The 18,414-nt window shown below is 52.1% G+C and overlaps 1 protein-coding gene across 1 annotated transcript; it reads left to right on the top strand.

The window, feature by feature from the left end:
* The first annotated feature begins 3,016 nt into the window (after nucleotides 1-3,016).
* On the top strand, nucleotides 3,017-10,772 carry RBM15 (RNA binding motif protein 15). Its single transcript, XM_065698014.1, has one exon. It carries the CDS (start codon nucleotides 3,090-3,092, stop codon nucleotides 5,970-5,972), a length of 2,883 nt encoding a protein of 960 aa, XP_065554086.1. The 5' UTR covers nucleotides 3,017-3,089; the 3' UTR covers nucleotides 5,973-10,772.
* Nucleotides 10,773-18,414: the final 7,642 nt, after the last annotated feature.

Below are 18,414 nucleotides of genomic sequence, written 5' to 3'. Positions count from 1 at the left end.
CCACAGCTTCTCTGGGCACCCTGTGCCAGCGCCTCAGCACCCTCACAGGGAAGAGCTTCTGCCTTAGATCCAACCTGAACTTCCCCTGTTTCAACCTATCACCCTTTGTCCTATGGCTACAGTCCCTGATGAAGAGTCCCTCTTCTCTCATCTCCAGCCGGGATTTGCAAGGCAGATGCACAGTTAAATCCCCTGAGAGAATCCTTTTTTTGCAGGAAACCAGCAGGTTTCTTTGGTTTTGCAACACAACACAAGTGTCCTCCAGGATGAGCCCAGCTCTGCAGAGGGACCTGGATGCCCAACTCCCATGGCCACCAAATGTAATTAGATGTGTATATCTAGGCCAGGGGCTCAAGGGCCATCTGGCACCTTAATTATTCATACACATACATATAAGTGCAGACAGAGTGCTCTTTATCCGGCCTGGGCCTGGGGGGAGATTCCTGCTTACTCCAGGCCTTCTCTCATGGCCTGGCAAAGCACGACCCTCTCTGGTGCTGTGTTGCCTTTTCCCAGCGCCACAACCTGCTCCAAACCGCGAGTGCCACCAAACCAAGGCACTGCAGAGATCCACATTGATGCTGCCTGATGCAGAGGTGGAAAAAGCCAGAAGGAGAAGAGTTTCCCCTTGGAAGGAGCGGGTCGGGAGGCTTGGAATCAGATGAAGTGCCTATGAGGACATTGTCCCTGCAGGGATGTGCCCCAGCGCTCCCCCAAGGTGTCTTTTCCACCGTGACTCATCAGCTCAGGAATTCCAATGTCCGTCTTTTGCTCCCAACCAACCCCAGGCACCATGAGGAAGTGGCTGGAGGACCTTGGTCTCTATCAGTAGCTCTTTAAAAGTGATGCATTTCCTCCCAAGGCAGTGGAGCTCTGCCAGGTTTTATCAGATGTAACCTCAAAGATGAAGCTGAAACGCGGCAAAAGAAGGCTCTTGCTCTAGTGGAAGGTGCCCCTGCCCATGGCAGGGGATAGAACTGGATGAGCTTAAAGCCCTTTCCAACCCAAACCATTCCAAGGTTATGATAAGGTTCTCTGATCCACATCCACCTCATTGTTTCTGTCTTCCATATACCTGATGATAATCATCTCCACAGCACCTGTGTCATCGCGGGTCCATCTCTGTTACACCCATGGGGTTAAATCAGCGCTGTTACGTAGGAGGCTCTCGTTTTCAGCAGCTCAATATGGATTTCAAACACAATTTCTATCACTCCCAGCTCTATATTTAGCCACCAGCTATTTACCCACCACTGAAAAGCCACCCACAGCTTCAGGAGCCTCTGTGCCGTCGCTGTAAGAAGCAGATGATATGACAAGCAGAAATGCAGCCTAATGGACCGCTATTAAAACCAAATCGGATTCAGTTCTCCCTGTGTTGGATTGAGCCGGTCCTGGGGAGCGATCTTGTTTCCATGGGGTGACACAGAGGCGTGAGGACATTTCTCTCTGAGGCACAGCAAGGGAACATTGTGCTTTCTGCTCCATGCACTTCAAACCATTTAGGCTGTGATTATAAAACAGGGCTCAGGGGGGCTGAAGCATCGCTGGATAAATGAGGTTCTGCTGTAGCGCAGCTGCAGGGCTGTGTTTTCCTCCTCGAGTACTGCTGGAGTTCATAGATCACAGAACCCCAGACTGGTTCGGGTTGGAAGGGATCTTAAAGCTCCTCCAGCTCCAACCCCTGCCACGGGCAGGGACCCCTTCCACTGGAGCAGCTTGCTCCAAGCCCCTGTGTCCAACCTGGCCTTGAGCACTGCCAGGGATGGGGCAGCCACAGCTTCTCTGGGCACCCTGTGCCAGCGCCTCAGCACCCTCGCAGGGGTGATCCTTGATGCGTTCTGACGCAGAGCAAAGGGGCAGCTCTGCAGAGCAGCCCTGGAGGTGTGGAACTGGGGCTGGGGGGGGGGGGGGGGGGAATTGATGAATTTTGAGGGGATTGTCCATGATTTATGGGTCTTTTCAGCAGACTGAAACCAAACCTGTCCTTCCCCATCCCCCACCTCCTCCTGAGCTGCAGCTCCCGAGTGAAAACGGGAACGGATCGGTAGCGTTCTGTTCTAACGGCGAACGCTGCGAACGGTCTGAGCGCTTCGATGGAGGCTGCGCCCTGCGCCTCCTCCCCTGGCTCCCACACGCAGACCGGGCCCGGGCTCCCGCAGCAGCTCCGGGGCCGTTTGCAGCGCTGCGGGCTCAGCCCCGCCGGCCGCGGGGACGGGCGGACCCCGCAGCCCCCGCCCCGCTCCGCGCCGCAGCACGGCGCGGTCTGAGCCCGGCGCCCCTGCCGCACAGCCAGCTCTGCCGACGGACCGCCCCCTTCCCCGCGCTGACCAATCAGAGTCAGAGCAAGCGTGACTGATAGCAGCTTTAGCCTATCCCCAAGCGACTGACCGCATCCAATCAGGTGCCTGGGGAGATTTTTCTGGCCCAACGATAAGCGAAGGGCGGGGTTTGGGAGCGGCGTGGGCTTCAGCCAACCAGAGCAGCGCAAGGAAACGGATCGCTGACCAATGAGGAGAGGGGGCGGGGATAGGGAAGCTCGCGAGAGGTTGAGAGGGACGACGGGAACCCGCGGCAGAGTGAGCGGGCCAATGGGGAAGGGCGGGGCGGGGCCGCAGCACGGCTACAGCAACAGACAGGTAAGAGAGCCAATCAGAAGGAGGAAATAAGTTCTGCCCAATAGCCAATGAGCGGGGAAAGTCCTCCCACGGTCTGAACGTTGTGATTGGCAGCAAAAATCCCCCAATCAGAAGGCCGCGCCCTTTCTAACTGCCCAATGAGCGATCGGGGCGGGGACGAGTGTGAGGGCGGGCTCTTCCCGTCCCCTCCTCGCGGGCGCGCGAGGCCGGCCGGCGGAAAGACAGAGCGCTGAGCCAATCGGAGAGGGCGGAGCGAGGGGATGGGCGGGGCTTCGCTGCCGTGGGCCAATGAGAACGGCGGGCTGTCGCCGAGAGACCAATGGGAGCCGGGATGGGCTGGGCCCGCCGCGGCCGCGGCTTCCAAGATGGCGGCGGGTGCGTGAGCGCGGCGGTCAGTCAGTCGGTGAGGCCGCCGGCGGGAGCAGGGCCGGGGCCCCGCCGCCCGCCGCCATGAAGGGCAAGGAGCGCTCGCCCGCTAAAGCCAAGCGGTCGCGGGGCGGCGGCGGCGGCGAGGACTCGGCGTCCTCGTCCTCGTCGGCGCGGGGCGAGCGGAGCAGCAAGAAGCCGAGCGGCTCCGGCGGCTCCAACGGCAGCGCCGGGAAAGCGGCGGCACCGGCGGCCTCCAACGACAGCAACAGCGGGAGCAGCCGGCGGGCCCCACACCCGGACAAGGCCGGGCGCGCCGGCAGCCGCGAGTATGAGGCCGGGACGGCGGCGGGCGGCGGGGGCAGCCGGCACGGGTACGGCAGCGGGAAAGCGGCGGAGGCGTCGCGCAGCAGCAGCAGCAGCAGCCGCGGCGGAGGGGGTGAGTCCCGCGCCCCGGCAGCGGCCCCGTCCTCCTCCTCCTCCTCCGAGTCGGGCGGCGGCGAGTACAAGACGCTGAAGATCAGCGAGCTGGGCTCGGCGCTGAGCGACGAGGCGGTGGAGGACGGGCTCTTCCACGAGTTCAAGCGCTTCGGCGACGTGAGCGTCAAAATCAGCCGCCTCCCGCCCGGCACCGGCGCCGCCGACGAGCGTGTGGCCTTCGTGAACTTCCGCCGGCCCGAGGACGCCCGCGCCGCCAAACACGCCCGCGGCCGCCTCGTGCTCTACGACCGCCCGCTCAAAATCGAAGCCGTCTACGTGGGGAGCGGCGCGGGGAGCAGCCGGCGCCGCGGCAGCCGCTCCCCGGCGCTGCTGGATAAGGAGTCTCCCTATGGCACGGCAGCCGTAGGGGTGGCGGCGGCGGCGGCGGCAGCGGCCGTGCGGCACCCTCCGGCCGGGGCGACGCAGCGGGCGCTGTCCCCCGCGGGGAGCGGCGGGGCCCTGGGTTACCGAGACTACCGGCTGCAGCAGCTCGCCCTGGGCCGTTTGCCTCCTCCGCCCCCTCTGCCCAGGGAGCTGGAGAGGGAGAGGGATTACGGGGGTTTCTACGAAGCACGAGTGCGGCCAGCCTATGGGCTGGAGCGAGTGGCTGGTGTGGCGGCTGCCGGGGGCTTCCGTGGAGGAGGAGGAGGAGGTGCTGGAGCTGCTGGCGAGGAGGAGATCAGCCCCGAGGACGACCAGCGAGCCAACCGCACCTTGTTCCTGGGCAACCTGGACATCACCGTGAGCGAGTCCGATTTACGCCGAGCTTTTGATCGCTTCGGGGTCATCACTGAGGTGGACATCAAAAGGCCGGGGCGGGGGCAGACCAGCACCTATGGGTTTCTTAAGTTTGAAAACCTGGACATGGCGCACCGGGCCAAGTTGGCCATGTCAGGAAAGGTGCTTCTCCGCAACCCCATCAAGATTGGGTATGGTAAAGCCACTCCGACTACCAGGCTCTGGGTGGGTGGCCTTGGGCCCTGGGTGCCCCTTGCTGCCCTGGCCAGGGAGTTTGATCGGTTTGGCACCATTCGCACTATTGATTACCGCAAAGGTGATTCCTGGGCTTATATCCAGTATGAGAGCCTGGATGCGGCGCAGGCCGCGTGCACCCACATGCGTGGTTTTCCTTTGGGTGGGCCGGATCGCCGGCTCCGCGTAGACTTTGCCGACACCGAGCATCGGTACCAGCAGCCCTACCTGCAGCCTCTGCCCTTGCCACCTCCTGCTCATTACGAGCTTGTGGCGGAGGCGGCTGCTTTTGGGGCTCACCGGGGAGCCCCACCTGATCCTCTTCGGGGGGCCCGGGACAGGACGCCACCGTTGCTCTATAGAGACCGCGACAGAGACCTTTATCCCGAGACAGAGTGGGTGGCCCCCCCACCCCCTGTACGGGATAGGAGTAATCGGGCAGCTGCCTATGACCCACTGGAAAGCCTGGATCGCCGCCGGGATGGTTGGTCCTTGGAGCGGGACCGAGGGGAGAGGGAGTTGGGCAGTAGTAGTAGGGATCAGCCTAGGAAACGGAGACTGGCGGAGGATGGAGGCCGGCACTTGGACCGTTCTCCAGACAGCGAGCGCTCTTCTTCCTCCCGTAAGCGTCACTGTTTAACCACAACCTCCCCTCCGGACCGCAGCCCCGAGCTCCTTGGAGGGAGGGAGCGTTACAGTAGCGACCCTGAGCGCTCCTCCTCTCGCTTGCTCCTCTTGGAGCGGCCTTCTCCTGTCCGGGAATCTCGCAGGGGCAGCCTGGAGCGGGGGCAGAACGAAAAGCGCGACCGCAAGAATTCTGCCGAACGGGAGCGGAAACATCGCGCTTCCGCGGCAGCCGCCGCGCAGGAGTGCAAAAGTCCGGCCAAAAAGGATGAACGTGCTACGGAAGGAGGTGGTGGAGGGTCCCGCCTCAAACCTCCTCCTCAGAAACAGCAGCAGGACGGGGCGGCACAAGCTGGGGGAGCCTCTAAGCTGTGCTTGGCTTGGCAGGGGATGCTCCTGCTGAAGAACAGCAACTTCCCGTCCAACATGCATCTGCTTCAGGGGGACCTCGGTGTTGCCAGCAGCCTCCTCGTGGAGGGAGCAACTGGTGGGAAAGTGGCTCAGCTCAAGATCACCCAACGTCTTCGCCTGGACCAGCCCAAGCTGGATGAGGTCAATCGCCGCATCAAAGTGGCGGGTCCCAACGGCTACGCCATCCTTTTGGCTGTGCCTGGCGCATCAGACAACCGCTCTGCAGCCGGAGCTAGCGAGGCTGCCACCACCTCCACCCAGAGGCCACTCAGGAATCTGGTGTCCTATCTAAAGCAAAAGCAGGCTGCTGGGGTGATCAGCCTCCCTGTGGGGGGTAACAAAGACAAGGAGAACAGCGGGGTCCTGCACGCTTTTCCACCCTGCGATTTCTCCCAGCAATTCCTGGACTCCACGGCCAAGGCGCTGGCCAAATCAGAGGATGACTATCTGGTCATGGTCATTGTCCGTGGGGCATCCTAAGGCCCTCGTGTTCTCTGTACCCAACCCTGCCTCTTCTTCCACACAGACCCCTCCAGCGTGTGCCAGGTGCTATGGGATACAGCCTTAGCCAGCCCTGTTGTTGTTTTAAATTAGATCTTGGTTTGTAGGTGATTTTTTTTTTTCCCCCTGCCCGTTTTTCTGTTACTATGTTTTTTGTTTCTATAAAGTTAGAAGCCAGAAAGGTTGGATAGCTGTTAGCAAGAATAGGGTACTTTGGGAATCCCCTGGCGGTGGGGACAGCAGGGAGGCTCGGCCTGCTTTGATTTACAAAAAAACATAAAAAAATGAGAGAAAAAAAAAAAAAAGAGAAGTGGGGGTGGAAAGACCCAAATTCCCCTCTTCTTAATCTTGATTCGTGTCCTTTTTTCATTTCATGTATTTTAAAAGCTCATCCTCAGAGTTCCAAAACCTCAAAGACCAGATTTAAAGCACTCGATTGAAATGGGAAAAACCGCACGTCTTTACTAACAGACTGGTGTCATGGTTTTGTTTTGGAGTCCTTGAAATTCCATTGTGGCCTCAGGTCTGGCGGCCCCGTGGGGCACGCGCGATCCCTTTCCTGAGTGGTTTTCCCCTTGAGTTGCATGGCTCCAGGTTAATGTCCTCCAGGGGAGCAGCACCTGCTCTCGGGTACACTGCAGAACATTGAATTGCTCTTTATTGGGTGTGTGAGGATCTCATCCAGCCCCTCCAAATGCATGCACTGAAAGTATGCTTTCTTAACAAGGTGTATTCCTCCTATTGCCCTCAGTTCTGTTGTATCCCATAAATGCACTTTGGGTTTGTAGCAGTGGCAATGGTTGGTAAAGAGCTGAGGACTTTGTTACAAACCATGAATGTCTTGTGCTTCCTCTCATATGCAAGAAACAAGGAGGTGCTTTAAGAAATAAGTTTAGTTCTATTGTGGGCTTTTAGGTTTTACTGCCTTTTCCCCCCCCCTTTTCAAACAGTTGCAGGTACAGCAGGGTCTGGTTCCACAGTGCAAACTCTTGAGCAAGTGTGCTTCTCTCCAGAGATGGTTTTAATTCTGTGATAAGTTAATTACAGGAAAGTTCTCATTAACATTTTACCTCGTTGTTAATAGCAAGGAACTGCTGTCTGCTGGGGACTTTTCAGGTACAGTACAGTGGGCATTACATGAGGTTTTAGCATTTTATAGGCATCTGGAGGAAAATGGGGTTTAGCATCTTGGAGAAGTATTAAAAATACTCCAAGATGCTGAGGTTTGAACTCTCATTCCTGAGATTCTGGGAGGAAACTTTGCTTATCTTTTTCTAAAGAACTTAGTTCATTTTCTTGTGTGCTTTTCCCCACTCATTGGGCACTTTTCTTCAGCTGCCTTGGCCACTCTGCTGATACAGGCATGAAGAAGGGATCTAAATCCCTGTTGTTTTGTTCAACAACTGAGGGGATGTTGCAGCTGGCTTCCAAACTGCAGCGTAAATCTGACTGTATCTATTTACAGGCCTCCAAATTGTAATCTTGCACTTAAACCCAGAATGTAGCCTTGCACTTAGCCATGTTTTCAGAGACTTGGGCAGTGTAAAAGTGATGCTGTTTTACTCGGTCCATCCTCTGATGTATTCCTTGGGTAGCTGGTACCCTGTATTTTCTGTTTCAACTTGCACCTCAAAAATTGAGTTCAAAATGCAGAATGGTGCAAATAGCAGATGAAGGAAGAACTTGAATGTATTTTATGGGCACAACATGAAGTGTGACTGTACTTGCTTGATGTTCACTGTCACAAGATTAATTTCTGTGATAAGCTTTACTGAACCACTCGTCACAGAGTTCTTTGCTTTACGTGGGCTTCAGTTTCCTTTATCTGACTGAGAACTTGCACGTGGCAGCATATCTTGAAACCAGATTTTGATTTTATAGCTACTTTTCTTTTTCTATGGAAACACAAAAGCCTCATTTAATGCTCTTAAATGTTTGAGGGTAAACTCCAGGATTTCTGGTTTGTCCTTCAGTGTGAATGTAAATCGGTCTCAGAATTCAGCTGTTCATCTTACTATTAACAATGAGAGTTTATTCAAATGACACCGGTAACTCGGATAATGATTTGTTTTGGAAGATACAACTTATTTACCACTTGTTGCAAAGAATGTCTGTTTTAATTCGAGCAGGTGCCTGTTGTGTGCCAGCGGCTTATCACCACTGCTGCGAACTCACTCGAGGTACTGAGGGAGTTTTCTCATTCCATCTGACCCAAGTCACTTGCAAGCGTGGAGTTTTAAAGCCAACAAACTTGAACTGCTGGGAATTCAAATCTGCCCCAAACCAAAAAGTATAAAAGAAGCACTAATGTTGTTTGTGTTCAACATTTACACTTGCCAAGGACAGTGTTTGTTACGCTGATACACAGCAGGCACCCGCTTTTAAAACCCATAAAACTTGGGGTCAACATGGCTTGTCAAAGCAAACTCAGTGTGGGAACCCTTTTGGAAAGAGCATCCTAGGTGCACTTCCCTTTTTCCTTGTAAACTAGAGGTGGTTGTACCTGCCACGGGCTTTCATGAGTCCAAATTGGGCTGTGCCGGAGGGTAAGAAGGACCAGGCGAGGCTGTATTTGACTCCAGGTTTTCTGGTTCCCTACGGAGTACCTGCTTCTTTAAATCTGGTTTATTTGTGGTTGCTGCTCTGTTTTGTAAGCAAGGGTTTTAATACCCTTTGAGGGTTCTTAAATGTCCAAACCCAGTTGACTGGCAACATTTTGTTTTGCCAGTACTGAAGTTGACGTGCTGCCATCAAGGCTGGTGCAGCTTGGTTGGCTGTGCTCTTAGGCTCTGAAGTGTGCACCATTGGAGTAACTGTCCACTAAACGTTGGCTTGGCCAGGGCTGAACAGAAGTAGAAGTGTAATACCACTTGTGTATAGAGCAAAATGGATGTAGCAGACTTCAGCTCTCTCACTGTGTTCAGCATTTACATTGCTCTTAGCAGAGAGCTCAATGTTTCTTCCACCGTTGTGTGCAGCTGCTGTTCCGCTGTTTCATGCGTTTGTTGAATTAGTGTGGAAAAAGGATGTCCTTTTCCTGAATCATTTCATAGTTTTTGCTTTATGCTTTGGGGAAAGAACCTCAAATGACTCAGACTTTTGTTTAAGCTTTTATTACTGGGGGTTTTATTTTGCATTGGAAACTTTATGCAACTTCCTTGGCTGCCGGCCAGTGGCTTTGTTTGCTCCTGTCTCGTGTGCAGTCTGCTGTTCTCTGGGACTGCGGTGTGAACACTGATGTTACCCTCAACTCCAGAGGTTTCAGGCTTCTGGGTTACAAATAGCATCGTAGAGAGAAGGGTTTTACGTGCCAGGCCCACAAACCTCACCTTCTCTCTTATCAACAAGGATGTTAAAGGATTGAAGTGCTTTGGTGACTGGTGAGAGGAGAAAAGAGTTCTCTATTTCTTGCATTGGTTGAGGAACCATCTGGTTGATGGTAACTGAAGTGAAAGGCCTTAAAGTATTAATGGGGAGGAGTGACTCAAAATTATGAAGACAGGCTCAAAACTTCTGAGGACTCAGGGAAAAAATGGCTTGGGAAATCACAGTTCCTGGCTTTAAGCAAACCAGTGTTGAGGGCAGTGCTCCTGGGGAGTCTGCTGTGTGCCTGTTGAAGTGGAAGAAGTTCTTGCTGTGTGACTAACAGAGCTTTTGGGGTTCTTTCCCTTTTGTCTCCCCCCTTAGTGCTTTCTGCAGATAGCACCAAAGGACAGATAGTCCAGTGAGTTATAAACAGAACGATTGGGATGATGTTTTGCATTAGGCTTAAAGCAGACCGTATGGTTTGGAGAATGGTTCACGGAATATTCAACTTCCCACAGTTTTGATTGTGTGAAAATGATGGCTGAGAAATAGTACTTGAATAGTAACACTTTTAAATTCTATTAGGTGTGTTTTTGATATGACCTTTTCTTTCATATTGGAGTTTTCTGCCGTTAGAATTCCACAGCAAAACGAGAACAAAAGAAACATGGAACACTACATTTCCTATTTCTGTTGCAAAGTTGCCTTCAGGAGTTGGTCTTCTGAGGAAAGCCAACTGAATTATCCCCGGTTCCGTTGGGTTTTCTCCTGGTTAATTATTTTCGTGTGTCCCGTTAACTGTTACTGCAAGTTGAATAATCATCAGTACTGTAAGCCTAGTTTAACGTTTGTGCAAAAGGAAGCCCTGCACTACTTGTTCTGCATCTATACCTAGAAGGTGACTTCATTTCAAGGTTTTGTGCCCGTGGGTGGTATTGGTGCTTTCTGAAGTCCAAGTAGAATATTCAGAAAGGCCTCATAGCTCTTTATATTCATCTGTATAATGCAGGAAGGGGGAAAAAAGAAAAGAAACAAATCTGTTGTATACATTTGTATTGAAATAACATTTTCTTTCCTCCTACAAAGCAAAAGCTGGTGGACTGCAGACGACAACCGCATGGGATACCAAGCTCTAATGGACCTTTGGGAAGAGAAGCTGTGGCTTATGTGGAATTTACATGGGCCTCTTGATGGAAGAAAGCTTATCTGTTTAGTATTTGTGCATTTTACTAAAATGGCAGCTTTAAAAAAAAAAAAGTTGTGTATCTGCTATTGTGATGCCAATGCCCGTGTTTTAAGTGGAAAAAAAAAATGACCTCTTTGCTTTGTGCTGTGTACACAAGATTGCTGGAAAAGTAAAGGAATACCCTTTTTATGGCTCACACAGCTTAAAAGTAGCTGTCACTCAAAACATGCGCTCACAGTTGAGCTGATTTTGTTTCGTTCTAAATAAATTGTTTCTTTTGAGGAAAAGTTGGTTTTTCTGCCTGGAAGTGAATTGACGACAAACGTTGTGACCCCCTTTGTTTGCAGCGGAGGGGTTCCGTGCTGCTGCTGCTGCTCACTGCTTGATCTCATAGTTGTGGGTCTTGAGCGAGAAGCGACACTTTGGCCTTGACCAACCTCTTGTACCAGAGCGGAAGGAATCTAGTTGATTGTCGTGCCGTGGCCCCCCCCTTTGGCGGCAGTGAAAAAGGGGGTCACTTGCTGCTTTACTCCTCACCTTGACGGGGAAGCGGTGCTGATGCTGGCATGCAAGAAGCAGGGAAGCACCGCCCTGCATCTGAGAACGGTGGCCAAGTCTGGGGCTTCGCTGGTTCGAAGAGCTGGAGTTGCTGAATTTTAAGTTTGTGATTTCTTTTGTTCACCCACCATGTTTGGCTTTAGTTTTGATTCTGTCTTTTTTTGGTTGTTTTTGGTTGTTTTTTTTGGTTTTTGGTTTTTAAGTTTGAAGAGAAAAAAAAAAAAAAAGCCTTGCACGTTAAAAAAAAAAAAACAAAACGTTTTGCACCAAAATTGCCAAAAGAAAAAGAGAAATGAGTCCTTAAAAAAGTGTTTAAATGATGTTAAATAAAAGCCTTTCCTGACACGCGCGAGGCGCTCCTCCATCTCCTGGGGCTCTTCAAGTTATGCAGTGATGGGTTTAGTGCTGAATGGATGAAGAGTTCCTGAGAGCTAGAGTCGGTAATTTAAAAACCTTTGCGTTGGTGTCTCAGTGCCTTATTTTGACCGGTTTTGAAGCAAATGGTTCCACACGCCTTGGATGTGCATGCACCCTGATCGCGCCCCAGGTACGGCTGCGGCTTTGCTTGCAGTCACCTCCCTGTGTAGTACAGATGGTGAGAGGAGAAAAGAGGCGGCCTGACAATGTTGTGTGCTGTAGTTGCTGCGTTCTCCTGGTATTGGGGGCTCCTGAGGTGTGGAAGGCTGTTCCAGTGCAGGAGTACAACTCCATGTTGGCTACAGGAGACTTCGGGGCACGTTTGACAACTGCAGCTATCAAGAGGAAGCTAACACTGCTGCATCGTTGGCTTCAGAAACCTCTCGTGGTTATGCTGTCTGTTAGAATTAATGTGACATGCAGATGAAGACACCTTGAAATGCAAGCTTGCCCTTGATTGCCTTGACATACTTTAACCTCCTGTGGATAACGAACCTAGTGCTGTCCTGCAGCCATGCGGGACCATTGCTAGGCTGTGCCTTTCACCAAAAGGATGCCATGGTTGTGCTCTCCAAGGTTCCTGGGGCAGAGAGCTGTGTAAATCCCTAAAACAGGTAAGGGGGTTTAAGAGGTTGAACTGAATTGTAATGTAAAAGAAGATGGTTTTGTTGTTTGCCTTTTTGTCCTCTCGGTTCTCCAGTTTACTGACTGTTACTAACATACTTGCTTTGGATAATGTGCTGCTCCATCCTCTCTGGGGATGGGAATGAAGGAACCAACTCTTCAGTGTATCTTCTGTGTTTGCTTGGGGCATTCTTTGATGGATGGGGGGTTTCTCTGCCTACCTGGAGCAAGAAGCTGTGTGGGTGAATCCAGGTTTTCACTTGGCAAGCTAGAGCTCTTATTTTGACTTGATAAACTGCTTGAATTAACACTGCTTTAACCCAGAATGCTGTTCATAATTTGTATGTGTTGATATGGAAAGCCAAGCAATGCTGAGGCAAAGCTGTTGATGTGTTTATGGGGTGCTGGTATCAGCATTTATATGAAACGGTTGTAAATGGGAGCAGTTGTGGATGTTGCTGGTGATGAGGGGAGCGGGGAGGGGAGACTCATGCCTTTTCTTCTAGAAGTTGATGTTTGTAGTTAAAATTCACATGTTTGCAATGTATTTCCTGTTCTGTTGTAATGTGACCTCTGACTGCTATAATTTGAAGTGGTGTACAAAAGGTTTGGGTTTGGACATAACGGGAGGCATGTTTCAACCTCTAACTCAGCTGGGTGGTTGATGCCGACAAGAACTGAGTGATCTGTTCATGCATCCCAACTGCAGGAGGTGGTTTTGATGGGCTGGTTAGCTGCTTGGGCACTCTCCCACTTTTTGGGTATGCTTTGACTTGGATTTCACTGTGTGTTTCACCAGGAGATTGTTCCCTGTCTCCTTTGCATTATGTATTTATTCTGGAGACTTGGAGGTATCGTGGGATGTGGTGTGGGATGATTCTTCTGTGGTTGCTTTGTAATAGCGAGTTGTTTTTCATGTGCTGGCTCTGCCCCTCTGCCTTCTGAATTGGTCAGAGGGATGCGTCAGCTGGCAGGTAAAGCGAGGCTTTTGTTAAAACTGGTCTCTTTGAAGGGTTAAGTGCTCTATATGCATCGTATTAATTTGGCTAATGAGACTTCTGGGGAAAGTGAATTTATAAAGAGAGCCATTGAATTAACTGCACTGCGGTAGAAAGCAATGCAAATGGATTAGACGGGGAACCGGTTATTTGAATTCACACGTTGCTTTAGAGTTGTGCTTTTACCAGCCACGGCTGAATTAATAAGGAAGTTTAAGACATCAGATGGCCTAGATTCTGCTCTTTGCTAATAGCAAGCTTATGTTCGCCTCGTGCTGCTGGTTTACTAGGAAATGGCAAATGCTCTTTGAGGATACGCTCGCGGCATGCGTCCTGGTTTTTGGTGTGAGGCGCCTGCAGAAAGGCCAGGAAGAGGAGTGGAAAGTATCTTGGGCTGATGGCTTTGTGATTCCTGTTGTGTCTCCTTCTGTTAGTGTCTGGTAGCTGAGTGCCTGAGTGTAATTATAGCTGGCTTGAGAACTGGGTGAAGTAAACTCTTAAGGCAGAGTAAGCTGCTGAAGGGCTTGTGTGATGGGTTACCCGGGGCCGATTAACAAGAGCCTGCTGGTGTTTGTCCTATTTGCTCGTGACCTGATGGGTTTGAGGTGCCTCTAGAAAGAGCAGCGAACATGTACATGGGCGCACAAAGTTCTCCTTATTTCGCCCATCCTTTGTGTCCCCCTCCAGGGACGTGTTAATGAGATATGATTGAAAAATCAAGGTAGGGATGTGCCAAACGCACTGGTGTTGCTGTGGGTTGAGGGGTTGCCACCTCCCAGCTCAGCCCCTGTGCCTGTGCTGTTGTGTTGGAGCTCATGTGTGTTTTCCCAGGGTCAGGATGGGAGCACAGATTAGCTGATGAGCCATAGGTTAATTGTGGGTTATGATGTTTCACCTACTTATCTCCCTGCCTTGACCTTCATACCTAATTCTGCAATCGGATCTGAATATGAGTCTGTCGAGTTTTAGCTATCTTCAGTATTTCCTGTCCCCAGCTCTGGTGATAGGGCAGGTTGACTTACAGCAACACGTACTACTGACCCCAGCATCCTGCCCCGAACTGGCTCTTTTCCCTGTCATTGCTGCCATTGGTAGCAAGCGAGGTCTTGGATCTTGCAGTCTGTGTCTCCTTTCATGTGCAATGCTGTGTTCCAAGCCTGTAAAATCCTTTTAGGTACGCCTGAGGACACGCAGGGTGCAGAGGGATTTCTGGGCACGGGAAGCCAGTGAGGGTGGTTGTTAAGCTCTGGCTGCCAGTGCAGAGAACTCGGCCTTTGGGCTATGGTGGTGCAGCCTGCTTGGCCAAGGGGTTGGGTTTGGTTGGTGCCTGCAGTGTAGGCAGAGCCCAGCACCATTGCCAGCATGGGGTGCTTCAGCTCAGAGCCCAGCATCATTGCCAGCATGGGGTGCTTCAGCTCAGAGCCCAGCATCATTGCCAGCATGAGGTGCTTCAGCTCAGAGCTCAGCACCGTTGCCAGCATGAGGTGCTTCAGCTCAGAGCCCAGCACCATTGCCAGTCTGGGGTAATTCAGCTCAGAGCCCAGCACCATTGCCAGCCTGGGGTAATTCAGCTCAGAGCCCAGCACCATTGCCAGCCTGGGGTAATTCAGCTCAGAGCCCAGCACCATTGCCAGCCTGGGGTAATTCAGCTCAGAGCCCAGCACCATTGCCAGCCTGGGGTGCTTCAGCTCAGAGCTCAGCACCATTGCCAGCCTGGGCAGAGGTTTGGTGCAGGATGAGCTCTTCAAACACTGAGCTGCTGCCACTGAGGCTTGCGGGGACAGCCCAGTGAGGAAGGGAACGTTCTTGTTTCTGTGCTGCTCTTGCGTGGCTGAAGACAAGACTTCATGTCTCATACCTGCAGCTCAGCTCCCCGTGCACTCAGACACAGCAGCAGAGATGCCTTCCCAGCTGTCAGATATCCTTTACCAAGTGCCTTGGCTCTTTCTCCTTGCACACAGACGTGTGTCCCGGCAGCAGGTTGAGGCTGGTCCTGGGTACCCCATCCTTGCAACCACCCTTATCTCAGCCAGTGTGGCTGTAGCTCCCTTTCCTGCTTGATCAAAGGCTTGAGGGGCTGGGGATCAATGGAGATGCATTATATTAGTCACTGGGGTGTTGTACAGACACCAGCTCTCCTGAGCCAGAGTGCAGTCCTTGCCCAGTCGTGCCCACGTGAGGAATATCTGTAGGGGAAAGCCTTGCAAAGCTTGGTGCTGGATGAGGAGGCAAAGTCTGGCTCGCTTCAGAGATGGAGACTTTGACCCATGAGTTACTTCTGAACTTGTCTGTGGCCATGAGCAAGAGCTCCCATCTCCTCTGTGGTCACTGCAGGCTTAAAAGCTTTTCCATGAGGAGCTCGTAGCTAAAACCCAGCCCCAAAACCCCACTCCCCACCTCCTGTTGGAGGCTTTCATCTCCCGGGAGGTGAAGCTTTTCCAGTCAGCCTTTGCTGACTTTGAGCCTCACAACCTCTGCATCGCAGACACGGCTGCAGGATGGGGTCCAGGCAGGGAGGGAAAGAAGCACTGGGGAAAAAGAAGCCAAATGGTGCTGTTACCAGTGTGTGGAAGAGCAAGTAAAGAGCCAAACCCACGCATGCTATCTGCCAACCGCCTGGTTTCCTGCTGCTGGAAGCTCGTGTTGTCGTATCCTTACCCAGCCATTTTCAAGTGCTTTTTGCTTTCTTCCGTGGCTTAAGGTCAAAGCAGAGACCTCAGCAGTGTTGGTTGCTGGAGCCCCTGGTTTGGGGTGTGTTGTGTTCCACTACCCAAAACCAGACCTGCTGCAGCCATGAGAAAGCTTCTTGTTCTCCTTTAAAACCTGAGTTGTTTTCATCAGGAGCCTCTTACAAAGCTGCTGTTTCTCCAGCACCACCGTAGGCAAGAAGTCCTGCAGTGGGTTTGTGCATAAAGCATCTGAGGTGCTGAGAGCAATGCGAGATCCCAGGTGATGGGTTAGTCCCTAAACTTCTTGCCCCTTCTGTTGGAGCAAGGCCAGAGGAGGCCACGAGGATGCTCAGGGGGCTGGAGCACCTCCCATATGAAGACAGGCTGAGGAAGTTGGGGCTGTTCAGCCTGGAAAAGAGAAGGCTGCGTGGAGACCTCAGAGCAGCTTCCAGTGTCTGAAGGGGGCCTAGAGGGATCCTGGGGAGGGACTCTTCATCAGGGACTGTAGCGACAGGACAAGGGGTAATGGGTTAAAACTTAAACAGGAGAAGTTTAGATTGGATCTAAGGAGGAAATTCTTTACTGTGAGGGTGCTGAGGCACTGGAATGGGTTGCCCAGGGAGGTTGTGAATGCTCCATCCCTGGCAGTGTTCAAGGCCAGGTTGGATGAAGCCTTGGGTGCCATGGTTTAGTGTGAGGTGTCCCTGCCCATGGCAGGGGGGTTGGAACTGGATGATCTTGAGGTCCTTTCCAACCCTAACTATTCTATGATTCTATGGTCTCAGGCCTTGGAGCAGCTGTGTGGTTCCTGGTCAGCTCTCCAAGCTCATCTCCAAGCTGGGGTCATTTGAGTATCACAGAGATACTCAACATCCAGAGCTCCTGCATGGTGGAGGAATGATGGAAGGGATTCGAGCCCAGCCCTTGGAGGGCATTTTATCGCAAGATAATGGTTGTCACTTGTTACGTGTTAAACTTTGGGACCAGATCTGTGTTTAGTGCCTGCGTTTATCAGAGAGGAGCTGGGAGGAAGCCCAGGCCTTGGTTACCAGTGGGTTATTATCAAGGAGAGAGGCTGGCTATGAGAGCACGAGGCAGGGGAGGTTTATTTTGTCTACTGAGGAATGGCTCAATCTGTTCTAAAGCTCGACCCTGACTTTCAGTGACCCACAGCAGGTTTCCTCAAACACAGGGAGGAAAGGAGCCTGCAGCTCATAGCCAGGGCCCTCAGAGGTGTATGGTGACCGTATCAAATAAGACTATAGAAGAACTCCAGTGGGAGTTAAGGACTTAGGCAGCATGCTTCTGTATGTGACCTCTGGCTGCACCGGCTTCCATAGCTTTGATAGACCTCAGCTGAGATTTAGCAGCTTTATGTGAAATCAGTTGAAGATTGAGACCATGCAGTTGCCTGCCTCTAAATCAGTGCTGCCCAAATAGCTGCTGGGTGATGGAGGGTGACCAGGACAGGGCTGAGATGGCAGCAGAGTCCCAGTGCTTTTGCGTTATTCCCTTTCTGGCTACAGCTCTAGCTCCCAGAGCTGCCTCGCAGGATTATACCTTGGAATAAATCCCTGAATAAGGATGGAAAAGCACTTCGCCTCCCTGTAACTCCAAGGGAGGATGGTAGCCTTGCAGCAGAGTTGTTTGGATGAGGCAAACCCAGGTGTAACTTATTCCTTAACAGCACCAACGTGCGCTGGCATGAATCTTAGGGTTTTAAACCAACAAATCTATGTTTGGATGATTCCAAACCTGGTTTCTCCTCAGGCAGGCAGCCTGAGGAGCAAAAGAGGAGCTTGGGGTCTGGAAATGTTGCACCGAGTGATTCAGGGTGGAGTGCTGAGGTTGTCATCAGTTCTACAAGTTACTGTCTTGGAAAGATCTGTAGGAGGTTGTTATCCATTTCCTTCCAATACAAAGTGCAGGGGTGATGCTTGAGGTACATGCGGGTTGAGAAGCAGAAGGGCATCGCACCCTGTGCTCTTGGGCTTTCTCAGGAGCAGGACTGGGAGGGCGCTGCATTGTAACAGTCTTCCAGCGCCTAAAGGGGCTGCAGGAAACCCGGAGAGGGGCATGGGACAAGGGCCTGTAGGGACAGGCCAAGGGGAATGGCTTGAACCTGCCCAAGGGGAGACTGAGCTGAGCTCTTAGGCAGAAGCTGTTCCCTGTGAGGGTGCTGAGGCGCTGGCACAGGGTGCCCAGAGAAGCTGTGGCTGCCCCATCCCTGGCAGTGCTCAAGGCCAGGTTGGACACAGGGGCTTGGAGCAAGCTGCTCCAGTGGAAGGGGTCCCTGCCCGTGGCAGGGGCTGGAGCTGGAGGAGCTCTAAGTTCCCTTCCAGCACAAACCAGTCTGGGATTCTCTGATTCAAACAAAGCAATTTTCGTGCTGATGATCATATTAAGCCATTGCTGCTCGTTTTCTCTACCCTGTATTCTGCAGTTGAGTAAAGGAGCAGGCGCGAAAGGGATTTGCCAAGTGAACCTGAAAGATGACAGCTTTTAAACTTGTGTCCCAGCAATTGTGCATTTAGCCAAACAGCATGTGATGCTCTTCAATATGCAGAACTGGCTTTATGGAGTTATTTTGCAAGATGACTTCAGTGGGATAGAAAAATCTTCCTCCAGGCAGATGTTCCCATCCTCATCACTGCTTGTTTCTC

The sequence above is a fragment of the Lathamus discolor genome, chromosome 19 (genome assembly GCF_037157495.1).
Source record: "Lathamus discolor isolate bLatDis1 chromosome 19, bLatDis1.hap1, whole genome shotgun sequence".
NCBI lineage: Eukaryota > Metazoa > Chordata > Aves > Psittaciformes > Psittacidae > Lathamus > Lathamus discolor.
Note: the sequence above shows the minus strand (reverse complement) of the source record. Positions and strands in the feature narration are given on the sequence as shown.